The sequence below is a fragment of the Cololabis saira genome, chromosome 4, assembly GCF_033807715.1.
Source record: "Cololabis saira isolate AMF1-May2022 chromosome 4, fColSai1.1, whole genome shotgun sequence".
Lineage (NCBI taxonomy): Eukaryota > Metazoa > Chordata > Actinopteri > Beloniformes > Belonidae > Cololabis > Cololabis saira.
In genome coordinates, this window is record NC_084590.1 from 37,750,554 (window position 1) to 37,763,075 (window position 12,522).

The window sequence follows — 12,522 nt, forward strand, 5'->3', positions numbered from 1 at the left end:
CTAAACCCCGACCAGCATCATCACGGCTGCATCTTCCCATGCATGACTCTATCTGCACCGGGAATATGTTGATCTGCCACCGCTGTTTTGACACACGTTTGTCTCTGTGTGGTGGCGATGTCACATCATAAATGTGAGGATAACAGCTGCTTGTTTCTGACCTCCGTGTCTGGTCCCTGGTCAGCTGGTCTGACCGGGACCAGCGCCACCCACGGCCAGAGCCAGAACGAGACTGCAGCAATATTCACCCCCGTCAACAGGCTTGTTCTCCTGAAAGACACCTGTAGTTCAAATATATATATATCTCCGCTGTTTCTCATCAGCTGCTGCATCGGCAGGACTTGGAGTGCAGTCTCCTGACGGCTCTGGTTGATCAGCCCGACAAACCAGCGCTAACGCAGCTCAAACAGCAGGTGTATCCGCCCCTTTAATCTGATTGGTTGCAGATCCTTCCGTGTTAAAAAAAACCTACGTGTGGATCTTGTCACGTCAGGAGAGTCTCAAAACTCACACACAAATCCAGCGCAGCTCACAGACAAAAAAACATGTGTAAATCAGGTTATATTTGTGTGTGCATCAAAAATACATTTGTGTATCTTGTCCTACGCACGTGTGAAACGGTGTGTGTATTTGCAAATCGGTCTGTGCATTTGTAAAACTTGTCCTGTGCACGTGTGAAACGGTGTGTGTATTTGCAAATCGGTCCGTGCATTTGTAAAACTTGTCCTGTGCATTTGTGAATTATGAGACTGTTCTAGCTCCATACAGAAAAGGGTGTCAAAGGCCGCTCCAGAACATCATGTGACAAATGTAAACACTGCTATTGGCTCTCTTAGGATCCCATCTCTATTTCAGTGCACTACGTCTTAAAAGTAGAGCTACTGTGTGTGTTTTGAAAGAATCCAATGGGTTTGTTACCAAAAGGCAACATTGTACCAAAGACAGCTAAACGTGAAAGTGCAAATACACCATTGAGGGTTAAAAAAAAAAGTCATATTAGGTAAATCTGTACCTGTAATCTGTAAATCATGATGTAAAGTCAAAAATGCCATGCCATTTGGAAACAGTCTTTAAATAAATCAAAACACAACACATTTTTTATGTATTTATTTATTTAAGACGGACAGTTTTGTAACTGGTATTGATTGTAATAGTACATAGTCTCTGACTTCAGTGACAGAAGTCCACATAAAGAATCTCTATTCTAGTTAATAGACAAGATGCGTCTCCTGAGCACACCAAGGACAACTAAAAGCATTGTTGGAGCTGTGACCATGGCAACAGTGATGGAGAGCTGTGGGAATTGACAAAACAGTGTTAATATATTACACAGTAGTAGTGGCTCTTTACTGATCCGCCTGGCAATCTGTTCTTGTTCATGAGTATAATTTTCAGGTACTTTTGATATCCATTTGTGCCATAGGAGCGTCATACAAAATGTAATGTCAGCTCAGCTACAGCAACTTGATTAAGGAATGGCTTAGTCATGACATTCGAAGACTTATTCTAAATTTTTGTTAGATTTTTATTATAAAAACAGAACAATACTTTACACTAAATTCTGACTAAGGTGTGTTTGTAACCAGGGATGCACATAGTCGGTCCTCGAGGGCCTGTTTCTTTCAGGTTTTAGATGTTTCCCTGCTTCAACACACCTTGATAGACATGGCTGTGTCATTAACAGACTCTTCCAGACCTCGATGACATGCTGACGATGGCCGTTAATTAGAATCAGGTGTGTTTAACAGGGAAACATCTAAAACATGCAAGACAGCGGCCCTTGACAACCGACTATGTGCAAATTATGACCAAATAATGACTAGATAGATAGTTCATATGTGGGAGATTGCAGCGAGTGCACACATCACACTGACCTTGATGGCAGTATGATACTCTTTTTGGAAGGATTGCAGAAATACACTGAAGAGTGCAAGGCTGCAAGGCAAGTATGAATCTGTGTTGTCTGAGTCTCTGCATCTTTTAGACAAAAGTCATCAATAGTTATTAAAAACAATATCATTCACTTTTCATACCTGATGCACAAACAGAGTATTCACCATTCGACTCACCTTCTGTACAAAGCATCAATAAGCACAATGTTGTCCGCCATGTATAACTCCGATAGGCCAAGTTCAATAAGTATAGAAAGCGGCAGTCTGTAACCCTCCTCAGCGAGAAGGCCGAGGTTGTACCATCCCTAAAGAAAATGAAAAGTATTACTTGTACACGAGTTTTCAAGTTTTCAAGAGCTATGAGCAATAAACAAAACAAGGAACAGACCTGTGGATTGTTCCTTAGTGCTGCCAGCGTGTACATCTGTGCTGCAGAAAAAAAGTCTTTGTGCCCACCAACTTCTCTCGCATAAAAGAGGTCACCCATCCTAATAAGGGCTGCAATATTAATACAAAAAAAATAGAGACCCTAAAGTAATGTTCCTTCTTGGATAAGTCTGGGAATAATTTGATTTAAAGCTTGTGACTTACCATGCTTTTCAGGATTTTCACTTCGGATTGTGAGGTTGTAATAACGCCACATACAGTGGGCTGCATAAGAGGTGTTCAGAAACCTTTCCTAATGGCAGAAATAGAGACAAAACCAGTTTAAAAAAAAAAAGGACTTTGGCCATTACGTTAGTGTTCTTGGAGAAAATTCAGATGTTAATTTGAATAACTCACCATATTTTGTTCACAAATGTATGCCACATTAAATTGTGCAGGTGCGTACCCCGCTTCAGCTGCCACCATGTAAAACAACAGTGAATAAAACCTGGAAAAGAGCTCAAATGTAATTTTGATGCAACTGCAGGTGGCCTGATTGGGAACAAGTGTTAACAAGGGAAAACTTTACATGTTGCTTTTGAGGTAGGAATCCAGTGCTGTCTGTAAGATACTGCCCAAGTACCCATTCTGCTCAGCTGCCCACTTAACCCACCTGCAGATGGTGAAAAACACATTAAGTGAAGATATGAAATAATTACATGATAGGAAGAAAAAAAAAGTGAAATTAGCTCACAAAACGGCGTCTGATGGGTGTCGCTTGACGTAGCCAGGTAATCCTGTGGTCCAGGTTTCAGCGAGGTGAATTGCTCCCTTGATGTGACCTCTATTTGCAGACTTCAGATAGTATTTATAGGCCATGTACTGTGGGAAAGACAAAAGATCAACTAGCTCAAATGAAAACTAGTGTTTTAGACAATGGTTTTACAGTTGAGCTCACCTGGTTGGCAGGTTTTCCTGGATACAGACCCTGTGAGTACATGACCCCGAGATTGAAAGCAGCATCTGCAGACTCGAGGAGATCAGCTTTTTCCCACAGCTGTACCGCCTGCTCGTAGTCCTGCTTGAACTGCTCATAGTACCAGGCCAGGGCGCTGAAAGCAGGAACAAAGCCCTGTAGGACAGATAATATGGCATGTGCAAACTTTGTAAGGATTGTTTATAGTGACAATAGAAACTATAAATGTAATGCAAAACTAACAATTAACATTACTCAACCTGTTCCATGGCTTTCTTCAGGAATGTGACCGCTTTTGGGACGTCCTTCTCAACTCCGTGACCCTGCAAAAAGAGTAGGTCAAAAGCCAAATGAATGACTACAAAATGAGTAGAAATACATGTTTATTTTTATTCAGTGTGCATCAAGTAAAATCTGACCTGTAGGAGTACGATTCCATAGTCATACATGGACGCTGGGTCCTCCAACAGGACTGCTCCTCTTCTGTAGTGCCTCACAGCCTCCTGGATGTTGGGAGACACTCCTTGCTGACCCCAGAACAGCATCCGGGCAATAGCTTGCTGGAAGACAATTGCTGACTCCTTACCAAAAAAAACTAAATGCATCCTCATGTTGATTGTTTATCTATGAATTTCTTTTATTACATTTTTTTGAGGAAGGCAAAAAAGAAAAAGCCAAATGAACAAATGAGTGTATCTATAATATAAAGCAGTTCTGTACAAAAGTCGTACATTCGTCAGCTGCCACAAAAATAGTTCAGTTGCAGCAAATGTAATTTGCGCCCAACTCATTAACCCACAGTGAAAATGATGTATTGGAGGATTAAAACTGAAAGGCAGCAACATGAAAAAGGATCAGGTCATCTAAATCCCTTTCACGCTGCTTTATCAAACATTTAAGTGGCGGCATGCAGTCATTAGTCATTTTTTGTTTTTGTTTTTTGCTAATGTTCCTCATGGCTTCATTCAAATACATCTGTGAAGCTAAAGACACAAAGTAAACAACCCTCACAGCACCCCTGATCTCAACATCACTAAGTCAGTGAAGGTTTATATTTACATCAAGCCATCGAGACCACGTAAATCCACAGAGGGAATGTTGGTACCTCGGCCTCAGCTGCTCCTCTGTGTGCCTGTAGTTTCAGCCACTGAAAGATGTGATGGTCTTTGCTGGTCTGGAGATTCAACATCTCCTCATTGTTCAAGTAAACAGCTTCAACAAATGCCTATAAAAATTAAAGGAAAAAAACCCAAAAGATTTGATTTGACTTTTCTTTCCTCCAAAAAAGGTCCCAACTAGCACTAAACTGTGTTCTTAGCTCCACATTTTTACATGAAACAGGGTAATATTAACCATCTTTATCATATTTTGTTTAATATATTTAGGAAAACAGTGACAGAACTTATTGATGATGGTAATCTTAAGCCACAATAATAAAAGGGGAAATGCATGAGCATTTCAGCTTCCAGACCATAATATGTAATAACTCAGGGGGAGAGAAATATGTGCAGATAAGACATGAGTTCCCTCCCAGACTACACATGACAGTTAGTGTAATAGACTAGGAATGAAAAAAATATATAGCTCTCTGGTATTGTTTTTAATTCATAACTCCAGTTTCCAGCTCAAACATTACCTGCTGCCCTGTAGGATTATCACGGTCTAAAAGTGTCTGTTTTGCAATGTTTGCATAGTAGGCATAGGCTAGATCTGGGTCTGATGGGAGACCGTGTAGTCCCTGCAGGTGCAAGTTCCCAAGATGCAGAAGTGCCAATCGATTATCCTTCTGGGCAGCCAGCAGGGCAAGGAGCCAAGCCTGAACCCAAACACAGAGGCATGTGATAATACACTGGACACGTTAACCACAGTCATGTTGACGCTACGGGTGACACCCTTAAAACACACCTTTGTGGTCTGTTTCTGGACTCCCAGTCCAGTGCTGTAGAGCACGGACGACACGTGCAGAGCGTGGTTATCAGCTAGGCAGCCAGCTTGGAGCAGCAGCGGTAATATTCTGCTGACCACTGCAGCGCTGCTGGCTCTGGACAGCTTATGAAGTGATAAGGAGTACAGAGCTCTGCCCAAAGCCGACAAGCTTACTGGTTTTCCTCCTGCAAGGCGGGAATTTTACTTATCCAGATGACTCGTTTCTATTGTGTTTTATTGCACACAGATATCAAGCAGGAACCAGCTGTCATTACAAATTCAAGCTGCTCCGTCAGACTGCTGTGTTTCTGTTTTGTGTACTTAGCTTCTTACCATATTTGAAAACCAATAACTTTGCCAGTTCAGCAGCTTTTCTTCTGTGAGGGACAATTTCCTCCCACAGCTCACACTCTGAAATGGGTGGCAGCTTCTCTTTTACCACCCACTTATGGACAGCATCAAAGCAAACCTCTGAAAAAAGCAAAATAGACATTTTCTTGGCCTCTTCCCAAAAGTCATTTGTGATTAAGTAGCTTCAGTACCACCTAGTGGATCCATAGGCCCATTACCAGACTCAGAATCCTGTTTGACTTGAAGTGAAAAGCCATTGATCTTGTCGACCGTATCGAGACGAAATTCGTCACAGGTGTGTATCCATCCGGTCAGGTTCAAGCTCTTCATAAAATCTGGAAGAACCACATCAGACTGCAGAAGAGAAATCATTGGACTAAATACAGGAGCAGTTGACATGGAAAAGTAGTGTAACGCAGTAGTTGCAGTAGTAGTACTACCGTGCTGTAGGGAGGTATTTTGTTGCGATAGTACACCACCGGCCCAAAGAAACCCTCCACACCTTTGACATATTTTCCTCCACCAATCACAAAATATCCCTCTGTGTCATCAAACGCTGCTGTATGCCTCAACCTGTAAGACAGGATCTTTAAAGATGACCAGGAAACTTTAGAGTGGTTGAGTCATGTTGTCATGCCAAAAGCACACTTACATATATTCTGTAAATTTAACTGTTCTTTTATCTTTTTCCAAGCACCCCATGGAAACAGTCACCTGGGATTTAAGAAGTAATGACAACGTTATCATCATTTCCATGTAGCACTTGTGAACTTTGTCCTCGTGTCAGCAGGTTTACACACCGTTCTGCCTTGCAACTCCAGACTGAGTTGGCACCACTTGTTTACAGGCACCGTGAATGAAGAAAGAAATGCTGAAGACTTCGGAGACTCTCCATTTATCTGGATGTGTAGCTGGCCTGCGTTTATGAGGCAAATGTGAAACTGCATGAGGTAAATTGAGATAATGGGTCACTGTGAACATAGCAAAAAATACTATTATACCTGAATTTGTTAGTAAAACAGTTGGTGTGACATAATTATTATGAGAATCTATGTGATAAAATACACCACACATTCTTTCCTGGCAACGTCTGGTCAGAAATATCCAGATGGAAAGCATGCACCTGGAGAATATATAAAGTAAATGAATAAATAATGAAATAAAATAATGCCAGCTAGCCTTAAATAACACCTGCATGCACATAATAAAAAAGTAAGTAAGGTAAAAGTAAGGTAACTTTTTATACCATGGGAAAGAAGTGCTCCTCAGGCGTAACTCCTCCAGAAGCTCATTCCTGTAGGGCTCCAGTGTCTTTGTGATACCAAAACTTTCTCCAGTTGAGGCATAAATTGTGGAAAGCAAATGTACCGTTTCTGAATGACACGAGTAGTTTTTGGTTTGAATTAGTCAATGTATGGGCATCATCATCTTCCTAAAACAATGTACTTCAGTTGTCATGAATTCCTAAACAGGTTTGGCTATGTACATTTTGTTTTCCACTTCTAAGATGCTGACATTTGACTTTTGCAATTTTACGTGCATATCTTGAACCTTACCTTGCTCAAAAGGGCAACGTCTCTGGGAAAACTTTTGAGTCAGCTGTAGCATCTGTTTGCTCCAGGAAGGACAGAGCTGATGCTGTTTGAAAGGTCGACTGAAGACGGACTTGGGCTGCAGAGATTCTACATCCTGAGCTGCAACGAGCCTCTTTGCATCATCACTGTATTTGACCGAGGCTCGAAGGATGCAACTCAGCACCCAGTGAGAGTCTGGGACAATCCCATCGGGTTGGTAAACCAACCAATCTGGCAGGTTCAGCTTTACGGTCCTTATTCCAGGGTCACCGGGGACACAACTCCACTGTCTTAGCAGGAATGTTGACATTTTTCCAGTTTCAAAAGATACAATACAGTCCAGCTGCACTGTAGCACGTTCATCACAGGAGTAAAATATTTCCAGTAGATGGTCTGGCAGGGCTTCCTCCGGAGGATTCAAGAGTCTCACTTCATCTAAACCCCAAACAACCTGTATGTGACAGAGCATATGCACACAGTTGCTACAGTCTGGTGAAATCAGGGATTATTAATTCAGTTCCTACCTGCACACTGAAGAAAAACTGGCAGATGTATTTGCAAGTTGTCTGGAAATCCATGTTTGTCAGCGTTTTTCTGTTAGTCTATAAAAGATACATTCAAACTGCATTAAAGCAAAGAGCCTTGAGATCCTGATCTAATCCTGCTCCACCTCCGTTACACGAAGCTTTGTCAATATTTGACAGCACATAACTCCACCCATGTACCACTGTACGTACAGTCTCAATGTGGAGGAGTCTGGTGCAGTGAGCTACATTTCAATACTTAAGATGGAGTAAATAGTTGACCAATAAATAAGTTGCTTAGTCTGTTATAAAAAAAACAAAACAACTGAAATTCTTCATTCAAAATAGTTTATTGCTATCATGCAGGAGTGCCAACAAAGTTTAGACCACAACAGTAGATGCAAAATCATTTTCTCTGTACAAATATACTGCTTGTATTCATAAATAGAAGCTCAAAATGAAGACAAGAAAAGTTGGGTAGGGGTCAATCCCCTCTTTTAACCCGATATAGGTTTCGTTGACGGTTGACATGCATCAACATTACAGTGCATTACACGGAGAGCAGACAGACGCGCACACAAACACTCTCGCATTCAGATGGCGTCACCAATTTATAGCTGTCGTGCAAAAAAGGTACAAATGGCAACTTGAAAAAAGTACCAGTAGGAAATAGATTTTTTTTTTAGCTGATTTTGTAAAGAAATTATTAAAATGTGTCTTTTACATTCTAACTGATCTTTACAATATTTTGCTGGGAGAGACAGTCTTCGGCAGCAGATTTTTTTTTTGGTTGTTCATTGGGAACACCCTAAAACTACTGGTGTCCCTACAATAGAAATCACCTACAACTACTGATGCATAGTTCTGTGCGTAAATGAAGCAACTCTCATTTGGAACTGGCACAAGATTCTTTGTCGAAGTAATCTAAGGATAGGAATTTTCTTAAACAAATGTAAACACACTGTACTTATGATACTGTTGCAGATACAATACCCTTGGACATTCAGCATTTAAACTCTGAATTTACAGTACTCCATATATATCGTGCAGTTTTATGTTCTGCCTAAAGGGCCTCAAAGAGGTGAACACACTAAAAATGCAAAGGCCTCTGACAAAAATATGGATTTGGCACTTGTACACAATCGGTCTTGTGCCTCCACAACTTGAGACATCTCTTATCTCATGGAAATTATTTTCTTTTTAATATTAGCCCTTACCAACAGCCAGCGCTCACTGACAATCTGCTGTGCAGCTTTTATTATCTACCTGGGGAAACCGGGGAGAGTGCGGGGAAAAGGGGGGGGCAAACAGTAAGACGCAGGATAGCAAGCCAGTTAGTTAAACTTTGACCCTGTTCACCAAAGGGAGATAAAACAGAAAACGCTGGACCTTAAAATTTTAGGCAGTTGATCTGACAACTGATGCAAACATTTTGGTAGCAGTTCTGCCAAATACTATAAAATCATTAAAATTGACTATTAGGTGTAATCAGGGGTCAAACTTCAATGACAAACCCAAGAAGTGTGTTTTAATGTCTCATAATCATAAACCTAAATATTAAAAACCTTACACCACGAGGGGCAAATGGTGCTTTTTGATTGTCCTTTTGTAACGTTCAGGAGATGTGCTTCTTGAATGAGCTCAAACTCAGTCACTTCTGGGACAGAAAAGCTCTGTTAGCTACTAATAATATACTGTGCTCTTTTAGTAACATTTTTGGGAGGTCAAAAGGTAAAGTTTAAGTCTCTCAGCTACGGCTGCTAGAAGTTCCCCTGAACGTGTCATTTATGCTGCCAACATAAATACAAACAGAAAAGCCTATAACCCATCAATGAAAACAAGGTACACAGCAGGGGAAGGGAGGAGTACGCATTCACTTTGGACCTTAGGTGCTTAGGTAGGATAAAAATAACATCAAGTGTTGTCTAAGCTGATAAACAACGAGAACCAAGCAAACACTTAGGAGCATTCGAGTATCAGTCCAACAAAAGTGAAGACATGCAAAAATGTTATAGATCGTAGAACAAGAAAGAAAACCAAGAGGGAAACACTTCCCTTTCAGACTGGCACAATTTCCTGCAGAAATAAATAACACTTTACATTCTAATGTACAGACCTGCCCATTCCCCTCATGTTCAACACTGACCCAGTAAGAAGATTAAGCAAAACCGCCGGTTGCTCCCACAGTCCACAGTCTCTTACAATAGGGGGTTGTAACTTACACAAAAATGAAACAGCAACAAATAGTACCATCATTTGACCATAAATGAATCCCAGAAGCTTAAGAAAAAAAACTAGAACTTGTAAAACAAAAAACAGACCAGACAGAGGGACAAAGTCAAACAGCTCTGACAGCCTTTAGTTCATGTAGCTCTTATTTTCTCTGTTTCTTAAAAATCTTGAAGGGGTGCTTCTTGCGACTGGCAGTAGAATCTGTGTCCTCTCCTGTTGAGCCACTGTCTTCCTCCAGAGGGCTCTTCTTGGAGGACAGTTGTGGGATGCGGGTGCTGACTTTGGCCCCCAGGACCCCTGCTTGCCCACCTGTGGGTGACGGTGTATCTGGTTCAGTCGAGTTAGGACTGAAAGAGCGAGACGACTCTGAGAAGCTGTTGATCTCTCCCAGGCTGGGTGACTTCTCCAAGCCGTAAATCTTCTTCATGAGTATGGGGCTGTCAGAGGGGAGCTCTCCAACACCCCCCTCATGAATGCGGTTCCCTCCATTGGGGGTGTGAGCATGCAGCGATACCACATCCTCTGCCCGGCTGACCAGCCCGTGCATGAGAGTAGTGGGTTTGATTAAGTGGCCTTTGGTGCTGTAGGCTGACAACCGATCACCGACTTGGGAGAGAGACAGAGACGAGTCGGAGTCGGAGCGATTTAAGTCCCTGGGGGTGAAAAATATAAAAAAATTTGTAAGATAAGGAGGGGAAGAGCCCGAAACACTTAAAAAGCAAAAGCCTAGCATGCTTGCATTTGTCTACATTACATCTGCAATGCCACGAAAACACTCAACACAGTCTGGATAGTGGAACTTCATACTTGTTAGTCGTAAAGGCAAAGAACACCTGGAACACTGTAAGAGGTTGAAAGAGGGTAAACGGTTGATGAGGTGCAATGACATGAAAGCAAAATAAACAAAGCAACACATTCAGGTGAGAGTTGAAAAATAAGTGAAAAAAATAAAAATAATCACACGCAAAAATGGGGAACCAAGCAACATATGTTGGACAAAAAGAACTGAGATGGTAGATAGGGAAACAAAAAAAACACATACAAACACACGCACGCGCCCATGCATAGTATGGGGAGAGAGACGGGTACCCAAAACTGTTGCTGTATGAGGAGTGCACTTTGGAGACATCTGAGAACATGAAATCAGGAATGGGGTCCATGGGCTGGAAAGAAACATGACATACATGGGAGGAATGAGGGGCGACACTACCAGCCACAGAGCTGGGTAAGCAGAACGACGAGGACGACAAAGATGGCGTCGAGTGAGGGTTTGGGTTGGAAGTACAGATGACTGACGGGTGAGAAACAGCTGAGGAAAGAGGAGGCAAAGGAAGAAATTCAAGATGCCCAAACGACTGGCTGCGTGACTGTCTGAAGGCCTTAGATGCGGATGGGTAGGGAGTACCCTCTCCATGTTGCCCTGCCAGCAGCGAACTCTCTACCAACCTCTGGGAGCCCATGGCCAGCTGGGGGTCAATGTGGCGTTGGCGCAGAGACAGCATACTGGGAGCTGTTGGCACAAAACGTTAGCATTAAGATTCCTTCATGAAATAAAGTTTCAGACAAGGGAAGACCAGGGGGTGGAGGGGATTACTGCAGAGAAATTCAGGTGATGAGACATTCCTGGAGCTTTAAGCTTTAACCAACACTCGTAATATCTTTCCTCCTCATCAAGGAGGAGGATAACATCTTCACTTAACTTACAAGGAAAAACAGTATCGTTTTATGGAAGACAAAGAAAAGAAAAGTAGAGTGAGGGAAATGGAGGGGTGTACTGGGCAGTCACAAAACACAGTGTAGAGTAAGTAATCACGAAGGAAAGATCAGGGGAATTTTTCTGATGAACGCAGCGTGGAAAAGTTTCTTTCCCTTCCTGCTGGGTCCATCAGCAGCAGACTGTTAGTTAAAAACTAGTAGAATCCTAGGAGGCTTCTACTCAAAGGAGAGACAGATTTAGACTAGAACAGGGCATGAATAAATAGCCAACCGGGATATTTCCACATGGGCTGGCAGTCTGAAGCAATGGACCACAAGTCACTGGCTCGGCGCTCCAGCCGGAGGTTCCCATCTGAAGTTTGGCCAATGACACCGTGTTGGGAGTCAAATGGCCGAGCGGCGGTGGAGGGAGAGAGGGGAGTGAGATAGGGGGTGCAATTAATGTTGATTAAAAGGCTCACTCACTATTGCTGCTGGAAAGAGGCTCCAAGTACAACTTCCACCTCCAGTTAGTCAAAGCCATAAACTAATGTGTCAAGTTCTGTAGTAACATACAGGGCTTGTAATATAGTGATAAAAATCAATATTTTGTACAAGCTATAAAAACATGGCTACAAAACATTACAGTGGAGTTGTTTACATTGAGATGTGTGTGATGCTTAATATTCCTACCATAAAATAGTCTTTGAGTTTAAGGATTTGAGGAGTATTGTTGCGCATTTTCCTCGTCGTATTTATTCTGAATAAGAATTTTAAACCTGGCTGCAGTTCCTTTGCTTAACAAAAGCAGATTCAACACCTCTGTTGCACACTCGGACACAACCACTAAAAAAAAAAAGTCTACACAAAGACTTGTTCTCGTTAAGACGTATATTTTTTCTTGACAGTTAAACTTCAGAAGAAAAGTCGTAAAAGTCTTTGTCTTAGGAATTGACTGAGACTTAAAGGGGACCTATTATGGCAAC

At 41.9% G+C, this 12,522-nt stretch overlaps 2 protein-coding genes across 11 annotated transcripts in view; both read right to left on the reverse strand.

Annotated features, from left to right (window-relative positions):
- Nucleotides 1-1,098: 1,098 nt before the first annotated feature.
- si:dkey-24p1.6 (protein sel-1 homolog 3) lies at nt 1,099-7,713 on the reverse strand. The gene is made up of 23 exons (XM_061720414.1): nt 7,610-7,713; nt 7,068-7,536; nt 6,758-6,884; nt 6,513-6,634; nt 6,312-6,427; nt 6,164-6,225; nt 5,952-6,084; nt 5,730-5,865; nt 5,494-5,631; nt 5,140-5,345; nt 4,871-5,050; nt 4,340-4,459; nt 3,654-3,794; nt 3,495-3,557; nt 3,217-3,390; nt 3,013-3,140; nt 2,848-2,931; nt 2,676-2,766; nt 2,484-2,571; nt 2,281-2,390; nt 2,070-2,197; nt 1,875-1,977; nt 1,099-1,294 (listed from the first exon to the last, which is right to left on the reverse strand). The coding sequence occupies exons 1-23, from the start codon at nt 7,661-7,663 to the stop codon at nt 1,205-1,207; spliced, it is 3,063 nt and encodes a 1,020-aa protein (XP_061576398.1). The 5' UTR covers nt 7,664-7,713; the 3' UTR covers nt 1,099-1,204.
- Nucleotides 7,714-7,940: 227 nt separating this feature from the next.
- Nucleotides 7,941-12,522, reverse strand: part of stim1a (stromal interaction molecule 1a) — a 32,073-nt gene continuing 27,491 nt past the window's right edge. The window contains exons 12-15 of one of the 10 annotated variants that reach the window (XR_009782504.1): nt 11,829-11,909; nt 11,288-11,351; nt 10,931-11,150; nt 10,363-10,494 (exon numbers count right to left, since the gene is read on the reverse strand). Coding sequence is in view for 9 of the 10 variants with exons in the window: in XM_061719675.1 (XP_061575659.1) it covers nt 9,984-10,494; nt 10,649-11,351; nt 11,829-11,909 (1,295 nt within the window). In the remaining variant the exon portion in view is untranslated. Of the gene's footprint in view, nt 10,495-10,648; nt 11,352-11,828; nt 11,910-12,522 lie in introns of those variants that run through there. The other 9 variants (XM_061719682.1, XM_061719679.1, XM_061719677.1 and 6 more) reach the window with 9 other exon arrangements.

Coding starts and splice junctions, on each gene's coding strand:
- si:dkey-24p1.6 (XM_061720414.1), bottom strand. CDS start 7,663: ATGGATTTCCAGACAACTTGCAAATACATCTGCCAGTTTTTCTTCAGT. Junction 6,226..6,311: donor TGGAGTTGCAAGGCAGAACG/GTGTGTAAACCT, acceptor CTTAAATCCCAG/GTGACTGTTTCCATGGGGTG. Junction 3,391..3,494: donor TGAAGAAAGCCATGGAACAG/GTTGAGTAATGT, acceptor TCTGTCCTACAG/GGCTTTGTTCCTGCTTTCAG.